General features: G+C 44.5%; 1 protein-coding gene across 1 annotated transcript; it reads right to left on the bottom strand.

Annotated features, from left to right (window-relative positions):
• Window positions 1-98: 98 nt before the first annotated feature.
• On the bottom strand, window positions 99-26,318 carry LOC143281094 (monomeric sarcosine oxidase-like). The gene is made up of 9 exons (XM_076586038.1): window positions 26,162-26,318; window positions 16,909-16,978; window positions 15,219-15,275; window positions 12,880-13,011; window positions 9,808-10,021; window positions 8,222-8,388; window positions 7,032-7,218; window positions 6,599-6,732; window positions 99-1,038 (listed from the first exon to the last, which is right to left on the bottom strand). Exons 1-9 carry the CDS (start codon window positions 26,274-26,276, stop codon window positions 873-875), a joined length of 1,242 nt encoding a protein of 413 aa, XP_076442153.1. The 5' UTR covers window positions 26,277-26,318; the 3' UTR covers window positions 99-872.

Here is a 26,318-nt window from a genome sequence, read left to right on the forward strand (position 1 = left end):
AACGGATAAGCAGAAATAAACACACGTACATACACAAAGATATACACTTGAACGTTTTTCCAGCACATGCACTAAAAAGACATTTTTACTCCAGTGTATTTTTTCCTGGCATTTCTGTTTATTATTTCAAATGTACACTTCTGGCTGAAATAAACACATACACACGCACAAAGAAAAACAAGTGAAGATTTTTCCAGCACATGCATTAAAAAGACAGTATTGCTCCATTGTATTTTTTTTTTTCTAGTATTTCTCTTTTTATTTCAAATGTACGAGCGTACACTTTGGCTGAAATCAGTATGGCGTCTCTTGGTGCAGTCAACAGAAATGTCACATTGGCAATGATAAACACTTTTGAATCAATGGCAAGAAGATTTGGTGATTTAGAGATATTGGATTAGGTCCAATCAGTGGCATAGCATTTTCAAAGATTAATCACTGTGATTCAAATAAATTGAACAGTGGTTCACAATTAAACAGCAGAATCACATGTGAAGACATGGTGAAAAGAATAACAGAATCAATCTTAATGTTGTAAGTAACAACAAAATTCAACCCAGCAAAACACCAGACTCTGGATCAAGCCAATGTATAAAAACAGCTGATTATTGTACTACTTTTTGCCTCAACAGAAATGTGTGAAATTCAAGCTGTTCTCCCCTTGTGAGAGCATGTTGCTACAATGCAATGTGACATGTACTTTTTTTTTCTTTTTTTTGACTGCAGGTGTATTTGTTATACAATCAAAGTCAATTTTTCCACAGATGTTTGGAACCCTTTTTGTTGCCATGAATTCTGTGCGCTGAGTACATATTAAACATATAACCTCATTTATCATCTGATCCGAAAGACTGTAATGGAAAACAGTCAGGTCACAGTTTGGAGTCAGCGGATGAATGCTTCTTGCCCATGTAGAAGACGGGTTGGAAGTTGGGGTCTGTTAGGGCGGGTCTGTCCATGGAGAACTCGGAGATGTTGTACTGCGTTCTGCCCTCCACTGCCAGCTCACTCAGGATCTTGCCCAGAAGGCTGGCGAACCTGGGTCACATGCACCTCATGTGCAATAATACACAAACACACACACACAGACAAACATACACATACACACAGAGATGCACAAACTCACAGACACAAACATCATTATCTGTATATATATGAATACAAGCATGTGTGAGACAAACATGCATGCACATACACGCACAGAGAAGCATTTGCATGCAGACATGTAAAAGTCACTAACGAGTGCATATACTCATGCATGCATGCACACACACACACACACACAAATGCATGAGCTTGTACTCACACACACACACACACACACACACATCCACGTACAACACGTTTCCCCACACTTCTGTTTAAAACAACTACAGCAAAAAACAAACAACAAAAATAAACATACAAGCTAAAAGGCTTGCCTATTCATCTGATCACCAGTAGAGCAACCAGGACATTCAGCCTCTTCAGACACCTAGGATTCACCTTTGGAACGTCAGATGGACCTCACACCCAAACAGACACCCAGAACTCCCCTTTGGAACGTCAGATGGACCTCACACCCACACAGACACCTGGGACTTGACTTTAAAACGTCAGATGGACATCACACCCGCACATACACCCAGGACTCCCCTTCAGAACGTCAGATGGACCTCACACCCACACAGACACCTGGAACTTTCCTTTAAAACGTCAGATGGGCATCACACCCACACAGACACCCAGGACTTTCCTTTAAAACGTAAGATGGACATCACACCCGCACATACACCCAGGACTCCCCTTCAGAACGTCAGATGGACCTCACACCCACACAGACACCAAGGACTACGTCAGATGGACATCACACCCACACAGACACCCAGGACTTTCCTTTAAAACGTCAGATGGACCTCATACCCACACAGACACCAAGGACTCCCTTTTAAAACGTCATATGGACCTCATAACCACACAGACACCCAGGACGTTACTTTAAAACGTCAGATGGACCTTACACCCACACAGCCACCTGGGACTTTCCTTTAAAACGTCAGATGGACCTCACACCCACACAGACACCCAGGACTTTCCTTTAAAACGTCATATGGACCTCACACCCACACAGACACCCAGGACTCCTCTTCAGAACGTCAGATGGACCTCACACCCACACACACACCCAGGCTCCCTTTTAAAACGTCAGATGGACCTCACACCCACACAGACACCTGGGACTCCCCATTGGAACGTCATATGGACCTCACACCCACACAGACACCCAGAACTCCCCTCTGGAATGTCAGATGGACCTCACACCCACACAGACACCAAGGACTCCCCTTTGGAACGTCAGGTGGACCTCACACCCACACAGACACCCAGAACTCCCCTCTGGAATGTCAGATGGACCTCACACCCACACAGACACCAAAGACTCCCCTTTGGAACGTCAGGTGGACCTCACACCCACACAGACACCCAGCACTCCCTTTTAAAACGTCAGATGGACCTCACACCCACACAGACACCGAGTACTCCCCTTCAGAACGTCAAATGGACCTCACACCCACACAGACACCTAGGACTCCCCATTGGAACGTCATATGGACCTCACACCTACACAGACACCCAGGACTCCTCTTTAGAACGTCATATGGACCTCACACCCACACAGACACCCAAAACTCCCCTTCAGAACGTCAGATGGACCTCACACCTGCACAGACACCCAGGATTTCCCACCTCGAGCAACGCAATCTTCACCAAACCAAGATTTGGACGACCTGACTTTAAGGGCGCCAGCCGACGGGTCGTTAAACTCAGCTCTACAATGCAAAGGCTTCCCACCCCACCACCACCAACATGCATTGTCTCACGAAAAAGCCCCAGCAACATTGTCCCTAACAGTGTGAACTCCATGTTTTCAGCTGGATGTGAAAAGATATTGTTTTCCTTACTCCATCATCTTTAGAAAATAAAATTTTATTCATTCATTTGTTTATTCTCTCTCTCTCCCTCCCCCCCCCCCCGTCGCCCCCCCCCCCTCCCATATATCGTCTCTTCACGACAGCAGCTCTTTCTCCGTCCGTACAAAGGGACACAACCGCAAAGTATTTACTCTTTGCTCGTACTCAGTCTTAGGACACCTCATAAGCCCTACTAAGTTTATGAGAGCAATGTGTGACCTGACCAGATGGATAGCGCAGCGCTTTGAGAGTATTCGTTCTATTGCTGGATAGATTGGGATGTCCTGACATCTTCTAATATCCATGTTGGACTACACAAGGGTACTCCGCTTCTCTGTCATTAATGATATCCGATTAAGGCCGAGAGATAAACAACATGGGATTGTCGGTTGCAACACCCTAAGCGCATGATGGGCGCTGTGTCAGTCTCCATTCGAAAGAATGCTCTGGTAAGAACTGCCACGGCCGAAAACAAGCTACAACCAGTTTGCTCAATGGGCGAACGATAAACCACTTCAACCACGGCAACTGTCTTATGGACTTAACAACACATCACGCGACGTAAATCACCACCGTCTGATGTCCGATGCAATTCACTTGATGTGAAAACGAATGCACGTACTAGGAATACCTTGACGGCACGTGTGACTCGAAAACATCGGGTCATGTTTCAACATCTGTGAAAAAGGCCTTCAGTGTTAAAAGCAATGACAGACACACAAGAATTGAAACGTCTGCTCCGCTATATGTATCGACACCAGCGTATCGACTACGGCTTGGCGCTGCACAACACACCGGTACCCTTTAAGCAATTCTAAAATAAAATACAAATCATACGAAGCTTCATATGAGGTGATCCTATGAAACACACACACACAGCACACGCATCCCAAAGAAAATGACACCTTTGACTTTACCTTCAGATCTACAGGTCCAGAGAACAGTTTAGAACAGGTCAGGGGGGAGACCAATTTCCAGAGTTTCGTAGAAACCGTAAACCGTCGTACATGAGTGTGAAGACCAAAGGAATCAAGCCGACAGGACAAGGAAGAATCATGTATGACAAGAGAAAGATACATCCAGCTAGAGATGGATACCGAAGACTAAGAAATCAAAAGACTGAGGGATGAAACCACCTCAAAAACACTAACAGTCTATTCAACCCTCATGTCCCCCTACTCAAGGGGGAATGAATTGTGGAATGAGCAGAGGGACATAGACAGCTTCGGATAGTGAAGCTACTCCATAGAAAGAAAAAAAAGAAAGACAAATAAACCCCGATGGCAAGTAACTAAAACACACTAGAGGATTCACATGCGAACAAATGAAAATACTAATTAAAGAGAATGCTGCCTACTAAAGTCACACACCCTCCAAGCAACGATGAAAAGTAAAGCACACATGCCATAGTGTCACGTCACTCAAACGCGAAAAAATACATGATGATGTAAACCCGAACGCAGAATAACAATAAAATTAAAACGAGAACAACGCCCAAGTGGCATCAAGCAATGCCAACATCAGACTAAACAACACCACATAGTCACATACGCCCGACAGCAGGTGTTAAGGTAAATGCGAGCTACCAGACTTGCAGCAAAGCAAACCACAGAGCGGCTAAACAAAAAACGAAACAAAAAGTCAAGAAACCCAAAAAGGGACGCAGTACAAGAGCGCTCTCCCATGAGAACAGCCTCAAGAAATATTAACAGAGAACTGCGTGGACAAAGTTAAACATAAAAAAGGTTAGAGCACGATGCTTTGCAAATCAAAAATATCGGCATCATTTCCAAACCAACATTGCGCAAATTCTTCAAAACGGAACAGAGTCTCTGTGGGACTTTCCAAATACAATAGACTGAGCAACACACTAGACGCACGTTCTTGGCATCAGAGATCTTTTCCCATCCCTCTTGGCAGCCCTGTGCGTGTGCGTGTGTGGATGTGTGTGTTTGTGTGGATGTGTGGGTCTGTGTTTTTGAGTGCGTTTGTGAATGCGCGAGAGTGTAGTGTACACAAGTGTCAGGAGAGATCTGTGTACGGGTGTGTGTGTGTGTGTGTATATATATATATATATATATATATATCTTTGTATATATGTGTGGGGGTTGGGGGTGGGAGATATGGGCGTATATGTGTGTGCTTGTACAAGTAAGTGTTCATCTCTGTGAGTGTGTGTTTGCGTGCGTGTGTGTGTGTGTGTGTGTGTGTGTGTGTGCCGTGGAAGCTGCGATACGTAGGCTAGAAATGAGTGTGTGGAGGAGGGGGTTGGAGGAGGTGCAAGGTAATGTGTGTGTGTGTGTGTGTGTGTGTGTGTGTTGGAGCTCATGTACGTTTATATGTATTTGACTGTACTTTCATATCTGTGAAACTGCATGTTTGGTGCATTTCTGTTATGCATGTGTGGGTGTATGTGTGAATGTGTGTCGTCATATTTTACATTCATTCGCTTAATTATCACCATTGTTGTCTTATTTATTTATTTATTTATTTTTTATTATTATCATTTTATTAGTATTACTATTATTATTACTACTACCTTTTTCTATATTATAATTATTATTTATTTATTTATTTATTTATTTATGTAAGCTTATCTATTATTTATTCCCCCCCCCTTTTTTTTTTTTTTTTTCTCAAGGCCTGACTAAGCGCGTTGGGTTACGCTGCTGGTCAGGCATCTGCTTGGCAGATGTGGTGTAGCGTATATGGTTTGTCCGAGCGCAGTGACGCCTCCTTGAGCAACTGAAACTGAAACTGAAACTCACAAAGAAAAACGGGGTGTCAGGTGACGTTTCTTTGTATACTTATGGGATCTTTTTTTTTTTTTTTTTTTTGCTGCCATATCATCTACACCATTTCAGTGGCATTACTCCCATGCCGCTTATTTAGATTCCCCTATGCACGGCCACACCCGGGTTTGTCCGTCACAGTTCCAGCGTTGGCAGTCCGCAGGGAACCGTCGATGTTAGGTCGCCAGGAGGCCACACACCAGAGGAGACCCTGCACTGCTGCTGAGTCACTTCGGTGGTGTTCAGTGGTGCTTGTTCTGATTCAACGTACTTAGGACACCACCTACTAAGCCCCTTACTAACGACAATAATGGCTTAGTCGCAGAGCCAGACTGAGTGAGTGTCCTCCCAGAGTGGAGACCGCCACAGACTTTGAGACTGTTTTGTTTATATTGATGATGATGAAGAATGAGGAGGATGACTATGACGATGACGATCTTGCTATGGAGGTCCATTTTGGTTTGGGACTACTTGACAAGGCTGTACTCTACGCTTCCTGTCATTATGATATCCCGGCATTAACCAGGCCCGAGAGATACAGACACTTGCAGTGTTGGTCAGGTAATTAGAGCAACACACCCAAAGACGCATCTTTGAAGTGGATGACACTTGACTGTGTGGTCCCAGTCTCCCCATTTAAGCCCACAGCACACTCAGCTCTGGGTAGGAGTCGGCCACGGCCCGAAAAACCCACCTCCGCTGGGATTCGAACCCACGTCCTCCCAGCCGTCAGTGCGCGACGATAACCACTTCGCCACGGCAGCTGGTCTTATGGGATCTTTGTTACAACTACACTGCACTGCTGGTATCGTTAGATGATCTAAACCACCAGTCTGTAACTGTCGATGCACTTACTTGTATGCGTGACCGGCCCCGCAGCAGACGATGACGTCAGAGAAGCCTTGACGCGCACAGTTGTCGATGACGAAATGTCTGTCTGGCGTCATGGTGTACAGACAGGTCTTGGTGAACATTTCAGGTCCCAGGAACTGTTGGGAGAAACAGACACTGGTACAGACACACAGAGTATCGTCTTGAACGTTTTGCTGCCGGACTGGATTGTTAGCGACACACACCGTATAACGAGCACGCGCGCGCGCGCGCGCACACACACACACACAGAGCATGGAACGCACGTTCATGGCCATGTGTACATAATCATAAATACACAATCATCACGGAAAGCATTCATTATGAGATTAGGTTGAAGTGCACTGATGAAACACACACACACACACACACGCACACTTTGATCCCAAAAGAAAGTTGACACCCTGTGGTACTTTACCTTGGGCAGAATCTTCTGCAGCAGGTCTGTGCAGACCTTGACCCTGGCAGGGTCAGCGGTGAAAGTTCGGGTGTTGGCAGTCACTGGGGGGCCGCCCGCATCGATGCCAATTTTGGTTCCAGAGTTTCCGTGCACGGGCAACGCGTAGATGTCGTACTTGGGAGTGTGGAAGATCCAGATAGGAAATCTGGAGAGACAACACATGACAAGACAAGATAAATTCTTTATCAACGAGGGAAACTGATGAACTTTCTCTCTGGAGGGAGGATGGAAACGCGAACGACAAGGCAAGAGCTGGTCTGCCAACATCAGGTGACTGGACGGGGATGACCTTCCCAGGTCTTCTCTTCACAGCTGTCAACAGAACAGCGTGGAGGAGGTAGTCTGTCTCTTCAACCCTCATGTCCCCCGATGACTCAAAGGGTTGAGGGTCTGATGATTATGTTGATGATGATGATGACGATGAACAGTTGGACTGAGTACATGCTTCTTTTCATACAGCTCTCTCCCTAAAGAAGGAAAAAAAAAGAAAAAAAAGAAGACCCCCCATCCCCAGCAAATTGTAAACTGAGAAAACAAAACAAGAAAAACAACATCGACACAAACTGAAAATACCTGTATTAACAGAAACTGCCTTTTTGCCTGATAATTCCACATCTACAGCCATCTCGCAAAGAACAGAGCAAAAGAAAAACACACATGGCAATATGTACAGCTACACTACAAACATGCTGTAATAAAAATGATTATGTTTGAGTGTAAACTACCAAAAAACGCAGAATAGATTTCAGATTAAAAACTCTTACACACACGAACACCCCCAATTCTTCCAACACACACACACACACACACACACACACACACAGGTTGTCCATGGTAACATTCTGCAGAAACACCCACTTTGACAGCAAAGCAAATACACATGCAGACAGGGAAAAAAAAACGAAACAAAAAACAAGCAAACAAAAATGGGAGGCGCTGTACCATTGCGACGAAGCGCTCTCCCTGGGGAGAACAGCCTGAATTTTTCACAGAGAACTCTGTTGTGACAAAATTAAAAATTAAAAATATTGCTTAGAGCCCAGCCGACCATGAAGGCCATTGTTGTGACAAAAGGTAATATAATACAATACAATAAATACAATACAATACAATACAATACAATGAGAAAAGGGGAGGTCAAAACGAACTTGTCCTTGGTGAACTCCTTGATGTGGGGGCTGGCGAAGTAGGTGACCTGCTCCTGGGTGACAGTGACGGGCACGTGCACCCCGATAGAGCCCAGCACGTCGTTGAGCCACGCCCCCGCCGTCACCACCAGCTTCCTGCACGTGAAGGTGCCCTTGGTGGTCGTCACCTGCACGGACGGGACACAGCACTCACTGCAGGTGATGTCGTAAAGCTACAGGCCTATATCTTAGTGCTTTCCAAATATTCTGTTCAAAACATCGATATTAATGGTTTCTTTTTTTATGTGATGATATAAGGAATATATCTCAGTACTTTCCAAACAATCTGTTCAAAACATGGATATTAATGGTTTCTTTTTTTATGTGATGATATAAGGAATATATCTCAGTACTTTCCAAACAATCTGTTCAAAACATCTTTGAATCGCCGATGTTAATGTATTCTTATGTGATGTTATAAAACAATGTACCCCAGGCCTTTCCAAACAATGAATTCAAAACATTTTTGAATCACCGACATTAATATATTTTTTTTTTTGTGGGGTCCCATTATCGAGCAGTCAAAAAAGCAAGTACAAAGGGTTTTTTTGGTCTTGTTTCTTATCAAATATTAATGACTGGCAAAATATTAAAGCTTTGAAGATATAATCACACACACACACGTGCATATTCACACATACATGCCCCCCCCAGCTCCCCACCACCCCTCGATCTCCTGACTCTCCCACATCCTTTTTTCCCCGTTTGATGTCACTGTTAGTGAAAAGACGTGACACTGATGATTAACAACAACAGCATTCAAGACTTCAGCACGTGATGCTGTGAATGACGTGATACTGCGAATGACGTGATGCCTTTATGACGTGATACTGCGAATGACGCGACACTATGAATGACGTGATACTGCGAATGACGTGATGATACTGTGAATGACGTGACGACATTGAATATCGTGGTGCTGTCAATGAATGACTACGTGATGCCATGAAGCAATGACGACAGTGATACCGTGAACATGATGCTGTGAATGACGTCATGACACTGTGGTACACGAATGACGCGATGCTGTGAATGACGTGATTCTGTGAATGATGAGATACTGCACTGAGGTGACGAGATATTGTGTGAACTGCGCGATATGTGACGGACGAGATACTGTGAATAACGTGACAATGTAAATGACGTGATCATGTGAATGATGCGATACTATGGATGACGTGATATTGTGAATGACGATGATGTTGATACGTGAAACGCCCAACTTCCATGCAGATCACACAGCACACCTAAAAAAAACCACCACCCAACTCACTAAATGAATGGATGAACAGACGAAGAAACGAAAATCGAGACATTTAGTGAATGAATAAGGGAAAGAAAACAAACATGAAAGTAAAGTATTACTTTTGCTTCTGCTGCGACTATGTATACTATCATTACTGTTATCATCATCATCATCATCGTTATTACAATTATTATTATTATTGTTGTTGTTGTCGTCGTCGTTGTTGCTGTTGTTCTTATCGTTATTATTATCATTATTATTCTTATGATTATCATTATCATCATCATTACAATACTCGTACCGCAACTTTCCCGTCGGCGTTCCTGAGTACCCTGAGCACGGGGCACCTGTCAATGACGACAGCGCCGTTGCCGCGGGCCAGCTGCAGGTGCGTGGAGTTCCCCAGGGCGGCGTCCACCAGCCCCGCGTCCTTCTGGAACAGCGCCTCCACCTCGGGCCCCGTGGTGAACTGCGGGTAGCGGGCCCGCAGCTGGGCACTGGTCCAGCGTTCGAACCTGGATGTGAAACACACATACGCGCGCGCACGTGTACACACAAACACACATCATACACATGTACACACACTCACGCACACACGTACGCATACACAGGCTCTGACACACACGCATGTCACACACACACACACACACACACACACACACACACACACACACACACACACACACACTCGCACACGTGTGCTCGTGCACGCATACACACAAGAATCAAGGAGATATATTCAATCCTTTGACCCCTGTTAGAACATGGAGGAAAAAACCCCAGTAACATCACTGGTATTATTCACCAAAACATAACAGCAATGAAAACACGTGAAATTGGTGATAAAAACAGACAAATAAACGTTCGTTTCGCAAACACACACACACACACGCGAGCGCGCGCGCGCGTGCTCAAGCGCGTACGCATGCACAAACGTGCGTATACACCCTCCTTTTTATAGTTTCACACGCACACACAGACACCCACTGAAACGCAGACAGAAACACACATGGGGAAATACAAAATCAGAAAACGAACAAAACAAAATGGTCATACATGTATACTACTTGACATGATGTATAAAAGAACTTCACTGAAACAAACGTACAATATATTACATTTCCACAGGCGAAATTAACCAGTATGTTTCAATCGATCCCCTGCTAAGTAGACACGACGTTCTTTTGGGCACTGCTTGTTTTCAAGACGGGAGTAAAAAGTATCAGTATCAGTAGCTCAAGGAGGCGACACTGCGTTCGGTCAAATCCATATACACGCTACACCACATCTGCCAACTAAGCAGATGCCTGACCAGCAGTGTAACCCAACGCGCTTAGTCAGGCCTTGAGAAAAAAAGAAAAGAAAAAAAAAGAAGATAATAATGACCCCTGATGGAACATGGAGGGAAAAAAAAGTAACGTCACTGGTATTACAACAACCTACTGGGAATAAAAAATGACAGAGAACTGTTTTTGAAAATGGACAACATTCAGTGAACGAACACTCTTACACAAAGTTTGTTTTGATGATGGAAGTGAAGATTCCAACGAACAAATACACACACTGACGAAGGCTGTTTCGGAGATTGATGACTCGACAAATTTCCACTGTACGAAGACTAATAAATTGATTATCTAAGACAAACAAACCTAAACTGAAGAGTAATCGAACGAACGTTCATGTACACAGACTCATTGACTGAGGCATTTTTGGAAACTGAAGGGAAAATTCCAGTGGACGAGGATTTTGTGACAGTGAACCTTATATATTTTCTTCTTCTTCTTCTTCTTCGTCGTCGTCGTGAGCTGCAACTCCCACGTTCACTGGTATGTACACAAGTGGGCTTTTACGTGTATGACCGTTTTAACCCACCATTTAGGCAGCCATACTCAGTTTTCGGGGATGAACGTTACATATAATAAGACAGTTTTCAAACGTGTACCTGTGAACCCAGCAGAAGAAAATGTATCTGGGTCACAGCTTTTTTTTTTTTTTTTGCTTAATTTTTTTAAAACACGATTTCTGCGCCTATCGCATGTAGAATTCCCACTCCCCCCCGCTGTCAGTTTCTTGACGACGTCACTTGAAAAAAACTGGCCTCATGTTGTCTTTACATTATCTTATCAATATAGGACTGAAAGCTGACACTGCCATCAACCTCATTTCAGAAATTGGATACAAACATACACACAGCCTACATTTACTCTCTCTCTCTCTCTCTCTCTCACAGACACACACAGACACACACTGTGACGCCCTGTCTACACACACACACACACACACACACACACACACACACACACACACACACACACACACACACAGAGCCTACATGTAAGAACACAAACACACACACAGCCTACATACACGCACAAGAAGACACACAAAATCTCATTACATGCACACCCATAGCCTATATAACTATATAATGTACTAGTACATACACGCACATGAACACAGAGATGGTTTACATGAACTCACACAAACTGACTGCACGGATTCTGTTTTCAAAGATACGTTTCAAATCGGGAAATGGGGACAAGGTCTCGATTAAATGTAAAGACGAATGTACTATGAAGAAGTGGAACACACACACACACACTCTCTCTCTCTCTCTCTTTCTCTCACCACACACACACACACACACACACACACACACACACACACACACAAACGCACTCATAAACGCAGTCTCTCACCATACACACTCATACACACACACGCGCGCAAACGCACATACTTTTACACACGCACACACACACACACACACAAATACATGCACACAGACACACACACCGATTCAACTGACTGTCTGGTCTAAGCGCGTTGGGTTACGCTGCTGGTCAGGCATCTGCTTGGCAGATGTGGTGTAGCGTATATGGATTTGTCCGAACCCAGTGACGCCTCCTTGAGCTACTGAAACTGAAACTGAAACTGTCTGGTTAACTTGGACACAGAGCATCAAAACAGACGAGGTGTCTGGATTCCAACCTGAACTAACTCGATTTATCACTCAACTGGTCACGCAAGAGTGTGCATACAAGCACTGGAGCGACATCTATGGAGTCACTGACACGAAAGTGCGTCATGCTGTGGACAGTTGCTGAGAACGTGAGTGTTTTTGACAATTTGCGATCCTCATCACTTGTTTCTCTCGTTAAATTAATGAGTGCCCTTTTAGGAAGACCATGAAGTTATTTTTCGTAATTGCACTTAGCAGTAGTTGTAGTGGTATTTTTGTTGTTATTATAATAATAAAGATAATCATTACTACTATTAGTAGTAGTTGTAGTAGTATTGTTGTTATTACCACCATTACTATTATCATTGTTATCACTGTTGTTACTGTCATCATAGTCGTCATAGTACTCACGGAATGTTGTTGCGTCGCATAGCGCTGACGTAGTTATCCATGATGACGTCAGTGGAGCCACGCACGGACAGCTGGATGCCGCCAGGTGTGAACACCAGCTGCTGGCCCGACTCCCGTTCCACCTGGGACCAGCTGAAAGGACGACACTTGCTGCTGTTTGTGCTGAATGCTGCTCTTTTCCTTTTCAGTTCCCCCCCTCCCTCCCCACCTCCAAATAAAGACAGCATCTGTGAAAGCATTAACACTGAAGTCATGTGCAAAGCGAAAACGAAGTGAACAGCAAAAAGAAACTGAAGGTATTTTGCAAAAGACAGATACGTAGACAAGCAGTGAAACAACAGAGTATATAATATAAAAACATAAAACAAAAACTAATGTTAGTTTTTGTTCTGTCCAGAATGATTGCTTCTCCCTATTTCATGAACTGCCAGTCATTCTGCCCGGAAACCAGGACTTCTCGGAACACCTGATGAACAGCCAGGACTCCCCCCGACAGGACTTCCCCTTCAGAACGTCTGAAGAACAGACAGTATTCCCCTCAGAACACCTGAAGAACAGACAGTATTCCCCTCAGAACACCTGAAGAACAGACAGTATACCCCTCAGAACACCTGAAGAACAGACAGGACTCCTCATGGAACACCTGAAGAACAGACAAGACTCCCCCCTCAGAACATCTGAAGAACAGACAGGATTCCCGTTCAGAACACCTGAAGAACAGACAGGATTTCCCTTCAGAACACCTGAAGAACAGACAGGACTCCCCCCGACAGGACTTCCCCTTCAGAACGTCTGAAGAACAGACAGTATTCCCCTCAGAACACCTGAAGAACAGACAGTATACCCCTCAGAACACCCGAAGAACAGACAATATACCCCTCAGAACACCCGAAGAACAGACAGGACTCCTCATGGAACACCCGAAGAACAGACAGGACTCCCCCCTCAGAACATCTGAAGAACAGACAGGACTCCCGTTCAGAACACCTGAAGAACAGACAGGATTTCCCTTCAGAACACCTGAAGAACAGACAGGATTCCCCTTCAGAACACCTGAAGAACAGACAGGATTTCCCTTCAGAACACCTGAAGAACAGACAGGACTTCCCCTTCAGAACACCTGAAGAACAGACAGGATTCCCCTTCAGAACACCTGAAGAACAGACAGGATTCCCCTTCAGAACGTCTGAAGAACAGACAGGATTCCCCTTCAGAACGTCTGAAGAACAGACAGGATTCCCCTTCAGAACGTCTGAAGAACAGACACGACTGCTCCTTCAGAACACCTGAAGAACAGACAGGATTCCCCTTCAGAACACCTGAAGAACAGACAGGATTCCCCTTCAGAACACCTGAAGAACAGACAGGACTGCTCCTTCAGAACACCTGAAGAACAGACAGGACTGCTCCTTCAGAACACCTGAAGAACAGACAGGACTTCCCCTTCAGAACACCTGAAGAACAGACAGGATTTCCCTTCAGAACACCTGAAGAACAGACAGGATTTCCCTTCAGAACACCTGAAGAACAGACAGGACTTCCCCCTCAGAACACCTGAAGAACAGACAGGACTTCCCCCTCAGAACACCTGAAGAACAGACTGGACTTCCACTTCAGAACACCTGAAGAACAGACAGGACTTCCCCTTCAGAACACCTGAAAAACAGACAGGACTTCCCCTTCAGAACACCTGAAGAACAGACAGGATTTCCCCTTCAGAACGCCTGAAGAACAGACAGGACTTCCCCTTCAGAACACCTGAAGAACAGACAGGATTTCCCCTTCAGAACACCTAAAGAACAGACAAGATTTCCCTTCAGAACGCCTGAAGAACAGACAGGACTTCCCCTTCAGAACACCTAAAGAACAGACAGGATTTCCCTTCAGAACGCCTGAAGAACAGACAGGATTCCCCTTCAGAACGCCTGAAGAACAGACAGGATTCCCCTTCAGAACACCTAAAGAACAGACAGGATTTCCCTTCAGAACGCCTGAAGAACAGACAGGATTCCCCTTCAGAACACCTGAAGAACAACCAGGACTTCTCCCTCAGAACGCCTGAAGAACCTCTCACCTGGACAGACATGTGTTGACTATAGGGCAGCCTAGTATTTCGCCTATTTGTGACACCAAATTTTAGAAAGTATTTCATTTACTGTGGCTGTATATTTCGTGATATTTTGCCTGTTATGTTTCTAAAAGGCAACACAGTTCCGCTTTTTGTTTCTCTAAGTGCGAAGCAAACGCACACACAAACACATACACACAAGCACACGCACGCGCACACATAACACGCACACAAAAACAGAACGCCAACGAAACATGGTCCCCACACTTACCATTCAAACGTAGCAGGGGTGAGCCGCGTGTAGCGATCATCGTGATACGTCAGACGACTGCACACAAAAGGAAAATTATGAATCACAGAAACACTTCTGTAACTTCTGACATTTCTATATCTCTCTCTCTCCAACACACACACACACACACACACACACACACACACACACACACACACACACTACAAACCAATCAATGAAGCATGCTTGCAAGCAAGGAAATAATCAATCAGTAAAGAAATAGAAAATAGAAACTAGTAAAGAAGAAGAAACTGGAGATTACATAGTTTGCAGAATAAAGACACATAAACAAACAATGAAACAACGGAGTATTTAAAAACAACAACAACAACAACAACACAAAAAACCACAAAAAATCAACACTGATGATGTCCCACCCAAGCGGACACACCACTGACACATTTCAGTGTCTGCCAGTGTGTCAATGTGAATGGTTAATGTAAATAAACATATCGGTTTTACACGAACCGAAGTACGTGGCTTTGCAACCACTGGAGCAGGGATCATTGGCAACAACTGGCACCCCTCTTCAGACAGCCAGGACTCCCCATTGGAACGCCATATGGACCCCAACCCGGACAGACAGCCAGGACTCCCAACTGGAACGCCATGTGGACCCCCAACCCGTACAGACAGCCAGGACTCCCAACTGGAACGCCATGTGGACCCCCAACCCGTACAGACAGCCAGGACTTCCCATTGAAACGCCATATGGACCTCCAACCCGGACAGACAGCCAGGACTCCCCATTGGAACGCCATATGGACCCCCAACCCGGACCGACAGCCAGGACTCCCCATTGGAACGCCATATGGACCCCCAACCCGGACAGACAGCCAGGACTCTCCATTGGAACGCCATATGGACCCCCAACCCGGACAGACAGCCAGGACTCACCCTCGAACAACGTAACCTTCATCAAACCAAGACCCAAGCTCTAAACAACTTGACCGCTAGCCAATATGTCGTTAATCGATTTAACTCACTCAGTACGGCCAGTCCTCTCTTCTCCTCTACACAGACCCCTCGGATGTCCAGTGGGCGTCTGAATGACCCAACCTTTAGCTTCCGTCGTCAGAATTGTGGTATTCTTTGTCAACATTCACGTCTTCAGAATAAGAGCCTTCCGCTTGCAATATTTTGATGATGGTAATTGGGGTGAAACGCTGTTGACGTCGTCTCTTTCGCCGTTCGTATGGAGAGAGTTAAACTCAACTCTGCATAGTGACAATGTGAAATTTCTCGTGGAGATAAACGCGTGATCGCCTGTTAGTTGTGGCGTGATCGCCCGCAGTACAGCTAGAAAAGGAAAACCTGACTGACAATACATTCGTTAGTTAAAGTTCAAAAGGGCGTTGTAGAAGAGAGGGCTAAGCGTTGGACTTCTGATTAGTGTTCACCAGTGATCAGGGTTCGAGGCCCCGTTTGCATGGTGTTTTGTCCTGGGGAAAGGCACTTTAATATGATTTTCCTCCCTCCACCCAGGTATGAACGGGTACCTGACTTCGGTTGCGGATGGTTAAAACAAAAAAAATTAATGGCCACGAAGGAAAAGATTTGTCCCCGCCTCCCTTTGCCAAGCCCTTGACACAGTGGATATCAATTCGTTGCCCCGATGGTAGTAAAAAGGTAAGGATATTTTTCACACAGACAGATAGCACAGACTCACATGATTCTGGAGACGTCCTGTGAACCTCCTCTGTCATGTCCGATCTCGAACTGCTCCAGACCCAGCACCTCTGTGACAAGGGAGACAATGACAATAGTATTTCGTTCAATAAACACATAATTATGTTCGTTTCCAGCTCTGCTCCCTCCCCACAAAAACTGGTGATCAAACAATAGAAAATTTGATCCTATGCATTCACTTATAATAACAGTACTTGATGCCAGAGAGAGAACACTGAACACTGAACACTGAACTGTTTTAATGAATAGGCCATTGGCCCATGTCAATAGGGGTGGTTACAAGTCCATGCAGAGGAACAACAAACATTTTACAATTGGGAACGTACTTTCAAAGCCTTGTCAAGGAACACAGCCAAGCGCTTGACCAGTAATTTGTTTTCACACGCAAAAAGTAATGTCAGATTAAACAAAGATGGAGTATTGTAGTACTTAGCGGGGATATAGTGTTGTCTCAGATCAGCATATTCAGGGCATTGTAACACGAAGTGAACTTCTGTTTCCTTTTGAGAATCACAGAAAGGACAGGAAAGCTCATTATCTGTTACATTACGTTTAAAACGTAATCTGTGTGTATTGAGTTGTGACACACCAAGTCGTAAACGTACTAAACTAATTCTGGCTTGAACGTGTTTCAGTTCCAACAAATATGGTGAAAGTACAAGACTACTTTTAAAAGTACGATATAATGAAAAGCGCTCACTGTCTGAGAGCTGCAGAGACCAGTGTCCTACGTACTCGTTTACCAGTCTGTTTTTTAATGTGCTAAGAAATTCCTTTTCATTTCCAACCCCCTGATTCTCCCAAACCTCCTGAAAGCCATATTTATATAACATGAAAGAAACAGATGTGGTCCATGTATTCGGATTCTGTTGATGGATAAATAACATTTTGTACGCTTTCAGCGGTAACCGATGTTCTGGCATTCTGACAATTCTTAGCCAGTACTTGATATCAAGTATATATTAATATACAAGGGGAATCTGCCCAGTTCCCCGTAAACCATTGCATTTGGTGTTCTAACACTCACATTCAAGAACCGTTTCAGTGCAAATGTATGCACTTTCTCTATTACATCAAGATTTGTAATCAAACCCCAAACTTCCGCCCCGTAGCTCAGCATTGGTTGTATTTGCGCATCAAATAGTTAAAAAAAAAAATTTGGGGGGCATTTTTCACCAATTGATCGGAATAACCTGAAAATATTCATCACTCCCTTTTTTGCCCTGCCAGCCATATCATGTAATGTATGTGAAAAAGTAAGTTTTGTTGACAAAATGACACCTAGATACTTATACATGTTCACGACTCATTTTAGTTTTTCCATAGAGCCACTTTTCATTTTCTGATAAGTACCCACCATTTCTAAACACAACAACGTTAGACTTATCGAGGTTCACAATCAGGCCAAGACTCATGGCTGTATCATAGAGCACATTCAGTTGGTTTTGCAAACCAGTTACAGAGTCAGATATCAAAATTATGTCATCGGCAAACATTAGAATAAGTATTTCTAGTACATCAGGTATCAGCTGAACACCATGCTTTCCTTTGTTAATTATTTCAGATGCTAGTTCATTGATAAATAACGAAAATAAGACAGGACTGCACACTTCACCCTGTTTAAGGCCTGTGGGACACATGAAAGCATTACTTAATTCACCGCCTGCTCTTACTCTAGCTTTCACAACATGATACATACTAGTTATTGCATTATACATTTTTCCGTGTATACCTCTTTTTTTTTTTTTTTGAGGACATTCCACAAGTTTATTCGCACAACTGAATCAAAAGCTTTTTGAAAATCTATGAATGCGACGTATAATTTCTTATGGTAAGACAGTTGTTTTTGAGTCAATGCAAACAAAGTAAAGATATGGTCGATGGTACTGTATTTCTTCCTAAATCCTGCCTGACTTTCATTTATAACACTGTTTTCCTCAATCCACGTACTAAGTCGCTGATTTAAAATGTGACTATAAAGTTTACTGCAGACATTCAAAAGGGATATACCCCTATAATTGTTGGGAGAGTTCTTATCACCTTTCTTGTGAAGTGGCTGAATAACAGCTTCTGTCCACTGGGATGGATATATACCTGAGGTGAACAGTTTGTTGAAAAGTATAACCAGAAATGGCACAATAACGAGAGCTGCGTGTTTGAAAACCTCCCCTATTATGCCATCGGGGCTCGCAGCTTTTCCGTTTTTCAGAGCACGAATAGCTGTGAATACTTCGCCTTCAGTTATATCTATTTCAAGAACATCATTATCATAATGGTCGTGCTCATCACCAAGTTGAGCTTCTGGCTGATTTAAAGTATTTTCATTTACAGCTTCCTGACAAACATCTGACTGGAAGATTTCAGAGAAGTGCTGGAACCATTCGTCCTTGCTAATGGAATTACCTATCGTAGATTTATTTGTGAAGGATTTAATCTTGATCCAAAATTCTTTTGAATTACTTATATTTTCATGTAATGATTTCACAACTTTTTCACGGTGGGCCTTTCGCTTTATCCTTAACAGTTCTTTATATTCCCTTCGCTGTTGATTGTACTGTTCCCTCACTCTTTTTTCCTCACCTAACTGCACGCTGCTCTCGCTATAGCCATCTCCAACTTGGTGTTCCCTCCCACCGCTTCTTGCTCTGGTCTTGTTACATGCTGTTTTAACGTTATACAGCTTACGCAAATCTCGGCGGAGTTCGCGTTTTGAGTCTTTGCACTCGGAATCAAACCAAGAGCCTGTCTTATCTCTCCCCACCGTGATTACTTTTTTCATGCAGGAGCTTGCATTATACAATGCTTCATTAACACAACTAACCGCTTCATTAACATCAGTGTTGGTTAGATTTGTGGCTTTTTCCAAGCTGTTCTTAACTCACTCAGTACGGCCAGTCCTCTCTCCTCCTCTACACAGACCCCTCGGATGTCCAGTGGGTGTCTGAATGACCCAGCCTTTAGCTTCCGTCGTCAGAATTGTGGTATTCTTTGTCAACATTCACCTCTTCAGTATAAGAGCCTTCCACTTGCAATATTTTGATGATGGTAACTGGGGTGAAACGCTGTTAACGTCGTCTCTTTCGCCGTTCGTATGGAGAGAGTTAAATTCAGTTTCTGACAATTTACCAAGGAAGTCGTTTACTTTTTCGGGATCCCATCTCAGCTTTTTGTTCGGTTTCGTAAATAACATTTCCACAGTATAGCTCAACAGGCATGTGCTTCGACTCAATTCTTGGTGATACGTTCAACTGTTTACATAATTTTAGCAAGGTATGGGAAACAATAAAGTAATCTACAATGCTACACCCACTCGGTGAGATGTATGTATAGTTTCCAAAATCAACATCACCTTCAATACAATACTACCATTAAGGATACATAAATCAAAGCATTTACAAAGATTTAACAAATACTTTCCAAAATCATTACAAACTTTGTCCTTTGATGTTCGTGTCGTCTCTTCATCATCACCGTCATCTAACGGGTCCATACCAAGGATGACGCTGTCGGTGCATATGTTCTTTCCTCCTGTACGCGGGTTGAAATCTCCCATCAACAAAAATGGGCAATCACCGTACTCTTCCATGAGGTCCATCATACATTGTTCTAAGATTGCAACCCCATTATTGATATCAGTGTCACGATAGCAGTCAGATGAACTGGGTGGTTCCTATCAAAAGGACTGGCGAGTCATATGCAAAAAGTTCGCCTGACATTTTCACAACAACAATACTGTCATATTCTACATATACTTTTTCTATATATTTAGACAGTTCCTTTTTCACAAGCAGTGTCAGGCCACCAGATAAACGTGCAGTTACTCCCTCAGATAAACGAACTCCCGGCGTAATAAAAACGTCATGCTCAGGAAATAATTGAGATGGGAACTTTGTCGCAAATGTTTCAACTAAAAGACAGAAATCAAAAGTACACAGATAAGATCTTACATCAGTATCATAAACAAGTGATAAACCTTCAATATTATAAGTGACAAATTTTAAATTTCTGTCGACACAGGCCTGGCCGAATCCCTATTTGTTGTTCCCTTGCCTGTCTGTGTGTCTGGCTGTGGTTTCATGAAGTGTGGACTGGCGTTTGGGTGTGCCGCTTGTGCAAGAATGACTTCTGGTCTTTGTGGACTGTGCACGTGTTGTTCTGCGTGCCGTCCCTGATGCCTGCTTCGCTTCGCCTGCAGAGTTTGTCATGACGTCACCGTGTGGGTTGGTTTGTTTTTCAGTGTGTGTCACCAGTGCAGGGTCATGTTTATGTTTGTCAGCTGATTCTGTCCTGTCATCTGTCTGTCTGTGATCTGTGGTGTTGCCCTGTTCCGAAATCATGTCAACGCAGTCATTCCGCGGTCGGGAACCGTTTGTTTTGTGATTGTTTTCTGCACTGTCTGCTGTACTGTCTGTATTGCGATCTTTACAGTGTTGTGTGTCTTCTTCAGGTGCATTTGCACCATCGTAAGCACAAACGTCAGTGTTAGGTACACGCACGTCAGAGTCCTGTACAGTCTGTGAATTGTCATTCCCTGTGCCAGCTTTGCAGTCTCCCTCCTTATGTGGTGCAGTCTGTGTCGCGTCACCCTCGTCTTGTTCGTGATGTCCATCGTCCTGTGTGCCAGTACTCGTCGTCTGCTCTGAAGTTTCAGTTATGAAGTTAACTGACGGTTCAGTTATATGCAAAGTATCATCTGTCTGTCTGTTGTCAGTGTCGTCAGACCTTGCATCTTCCTGGACAGGGTTGTTTGTCCGCTGTCTGTATGATCTGTGTTGTCACACTGTTCCTGTGTCTGGTGAGAACCACCTGTCTGTCCACTGTCTGTATTGTCACACTGTACCTTTGTCTGGTGAGAACCACCTGTCTGCCCACTGTCTGTATTGTCACACTGTACCTGTATCTGGTGAGAACCACCTGTCTGTCCACTGTCTGTATTGTCACACTGTACCTGTGTCTGGTGAGAACCACCTGTCTGTCCACTGTCTGTATTGTCACACTGTACCGTTGTCTGGTGAGAACCACCTGTCTGCCCACTGTCTGTATTGTCACACTGTACCTGTGTCTGGTGAGAACCACCTGTCTGTCCACTGTCTGTATTGTCACACTGTACCTTTGTCTGGTGAGAACCACCTGTCTGCCCACTGTCTGTACTGTCACACTGTACCTGTATCTGGTGAGAACCACCTGTCTGTCCGCTGGCTGTGCTGTCATACTGTGAGGTCGTCAGGCTGGTCACAGTGCGGGGCCTTGATGCAACGGGTGGAAAGGCCTGCATTGACGATAACCAGTGGGGGTACGCCTGGTACTGCTGCTGGCTGGTATACCACTCCTGACCGTCATCCCAACCACCGTCTCCGAAGTCGCTGTAGTAGGGATACCCGTCATCGTAGTCGTTGACTGTGGCGTGCCGGACATCCTGCCTCCACCGGTAGTAGTCCCCTCCCTGTCTGCTGCGTGCCGTGGTATTGCGGTAGCTGGAACGCTGGTCTTCTGCATCCACACCTTGTTGCTGCTGCCAGCGGCTGTCACCACGTCTTCTGCTTGCTTCCTCCACCACCAGACGGCTCCCTCTGTAGTAGGCATGCATGCCTCGTCGTTTGTGTTCTTGTATTGTCTCTCGTTGTCTGTCTGTCAAGTCTCCAGCAACCGTGATGTTCTTTCTCCTCAGGGCCGCCTTTCCTGTCGTCAGAATTGATATTTTATCAGACCATCTGGTAAATTTGACAATCATTGGAGGGGGTCTTCCTCGGGAATCATTGTAGCGACTGAGGCGATTGGCCCGCACAATGTCGTCGGGAGTCCACACTCTGCCAGGCACCACACCATCCAACACCGCTGCGGCACAGTCGTCATAGCTTTCGTAATTGCTATAACGAGGAATATTGAAAAACGCGAAAACATCTCCAGTCTGTCAACTTTCGCTGCCAAGTCCGATGTGAGCTTTGTCATATCATCCTCCAGTCTCGACAGGTTCTGTTTTGTGTTGTTTGTTTCAGTCAGCGAAGTGTTCACTGCCTGCTCCAATGCACCAGACTTCATACGCAGCACGTGCATTTCTTCTTTCAATTCTCGCACTGCACTGTCGATGCTGGACGAGATTTGAAACGAGAATGTTGTAAACTTCTTATCCAAAATTTCTTTCATCGATTTTTCAATATCAGCCTTCTGTAATGCCAACAATTTTGACATCTTCTGGTCCGCTGGTAGTACAACTTCATCACCATCCATCATTTGCTGAATAAAAATGACTAAGAACGTAATAATTAGCAAAAAAAACAGAGAAAATTTGGAGAGCTCCTAAAAACGCGTCTTCTCTGGTCCCTGAACTTGAACTCACCCCCGATGCCAGAGAGAGAGAGAGAGAGAGAGAGAGAGAGAGAGAGAGTATATACTGTGATATGCGTTTGTTCACAAGTATGATTTTATTATGTATGTGGGTTTTTGTTGACCATCCAGCTGCTTGGATATAAACCTGCACACGTGTGTGCACATGCATTCGCACGTGCACGGTTTTTTTTTTTTTTGAAAGGTGGATGACACACAGATCACAGACACACACACACACACACACACACACACACACACACACACACGTGCACGCTTTCTCATATGTGACATTTCGCTGGAAACACATTATTACACTTACAGTAGAGTAGTTTCCCTTTTGTTCCCCGTGACGGTGATGAAGGTTTGGATTGTATGTAGCTAAATCCAATTCTTTTTCCTGATGGACAGTCACTGACGAGTTATAATGCTGTACCATCACATCGCCCATATCAGTATGCGTTCGGACAAATCCACTGGTCTATTTGTTACACAACAACTGCTGCTAAGCAGATGCCTAACCAGCAGTATAACATACCCCCCTTGGGGATGCCGGGGGTCTTTTAGAATAAACAGCACCTCCGTCTTCTGGAAATACTGTGCCAGAGATTTCCTCTTTTCTATCACTCTCTTTGTTTCTGCCTTTTTTCTTTCTTCACTGTTGTCTCCTTTTTCTGCCTTCCCAGGCCATTCCCTTTTCTTGTTTTTTCAAGCAAGCCTTGACACTTTTTTCCGTTTTCCGCAGTCTGTGATGCACTCCCTGTGCTGTTTTGCTCTGGCGATTAGGTAGTGAGATGTTAAACACTGGGATGGGCACAAGCTGCCTGTTCTGTAGTGTTATTTGACTAGATGGCCTTTTTTAATGTATTTTTTGTTTGGTTTTGAAGTATTGCTTTTTTTTTTCTTTTCCATTTTTAGGATTTTTTGTATTCTGGGATGATAAATTAAGCGGAATGGCTGGCGTCCTCAGCATGACCTAGTCTTATTAGCTATAAGGAGCTAAATGGTTGGGATACTGTGTCATGAACTGTGTTTTGTGGGTTTGTCTCCACGTTTCAAGTTTTGTAGATGTGACAGTTTTGTGTCGAGGAGGTTGAGCATTTGTATGGTTTGACAGTCCTGATATGGCCCTGTGCGGTCGGCTGGACTATAAGCAACAAGAAGACAAGAGCAAAACCAACGCGCTAGTCGGGCCTTGAGTGCATGCATGTACCATATTTGTGTACCTATCACAGTGCATTTCTTCTACAGGATTTTGCCAGAGGACAATACTTATGTTGCCAAGGGTGCGCCAAGTGCGTGCTGCACACGGGACCTCGGTTTGTCGTCTCATCCGATTGGCTGGACGCTGAGTGTGATTTCCCAGTCATACTTGGGGAAACGGGCGGCGAGACCGGGAATGGAACCTACACCCTCACGGAAACTATACTGGAAGACAGTGATCTCCCAAGTGAACATACGTGCAGACCTGCTAGTGCCTCAACCCACTTCATGCGTATACGCACGCTGAAGATCGCGGAATACGCACGAAATGAATGACACAAGAAACGAATGATAAGCTCCCAACGGCAGATGTAGTCGGCTGGTAAGTAGCCTGTTGCGCAAAAGACTCCGTGTTTGCACAGCGCTTAACTCACTCAGTACGGCCAGTCCTCTCTTCTCCTCTACACGGACTCCTCGGATGTCCAGTGGGTGTCTCAGTGACCCAACCTTTAGCTTCCGTCGTCAGAATTGTGGTATTCTCTGTCAACATTCACCTCTTCAGTACAAGAGCTGTCCGCTTGCGAATATTTTGATGGTGGTAATTGGGGTGAAACGCTGTTAACGTCGTCTCTTTCGCCGTTCGTATGGAGAGAGTTAAAGTTTGGTCTCTGACTGAAGACTGGCGATTAAGTATCCGTATCATTAGTGTGAGCATCTTAACCAATCTACCACCTTCCTTCTTGTGGCGCGATACATTATCCTGACTGCACGACGCTCACCTTATCAGTCGCTGCTTCAAGGAAGTGACCTCTTTATCAGTATTGCTCTCTGCATGTTTTCCCGAGTCGCCTTAGTACTTTCTGATGTAGCCACCACCCTCAATATTGTCTCTTGAGAGTTTGACTCTGTGTTCTGTTTGTGCCCACCATAATGAGTAAAATTTCAAGATAACACTATAGTTATGTGGTCAATTTTCACCACATCAAGTTCAGGTTTATTTGGTGGACATATAAGGACTTGCGTATTAGACGAAAGAAGCTGTCTTTCTGTGTTTTTGTACTTTTCGGGGGATTTGGGGGTGGGGGGGGGGAGTATTTTTTCTTCCACAAATGGAGGAGAGGAAGACACTAACGCCAATAAAATTATATTCCCTAAAAGAGTTCAAAAAGTTGAATCCCACCTACTTCAAGGTAGCGGTCAAATGGGAGAGAGAGAGAGAGAGAGAGAGAGAGCGAGAGCACGGCGGTATCTGGCAAATAATTTCCTGATTACTTTCACACACACGCACACTAGTGACACATGGAGAAAAAAACTCAGTTCATTTGTTTGTCAGTTCTTGTTGTTGTAAATATCGTCTGCTCCAAGCAGTTGCAGCTCCGACGAGTTAAATCTGTCTGTTCTTGTTAGTCAAAAACAGCAATGCTATGCTTTAATCTGGCACCCCCACCAGACCCCACCCCCACCACCACGCACGCGCGCGCAAGTTATTGAAAAAAACAACAAAAACGACAACAACAATAACAAAACAAACAAAAAACCCCACAAAACACACACACACACACACACACACACACACACACACACACACACATCAGTCTGATATCATCATGTCAGATGAACAGACTATAAATAAATAAACAAACGAAAACAAAAACACCCACGCGCGCACACACGCACATACACACAAAGAATTGAATGCTGCCTACCTCCCGGTGCTCTCTTCGAGAGCCAGTACACGGCCCCGCTCCCTACCCCCCCACAACCCACCACAATGTACTCAAAGTGTCGTCTGTTTCCAATCGCCTCCAGTCCGTCTGCCATGTTGGCTCGTCAGGCGCTCGCTGGGAGACTGCAGGCCACACA

This window comes from Babylonia areolata, chromosome 4 (assembly GCF_041734735.1).
Source record: "Babylonia areolata isolate BAREFJ2019XMU chromosome 4, ASM4173473v1, whole genome shotgun sequence".
Taxonomy (NCBI): Eukaryota; Metazoa; Mollusca; class Gastropoda; order Neogastropoda; family Buccinidae; genus Babylonia; species Babylonia areolata.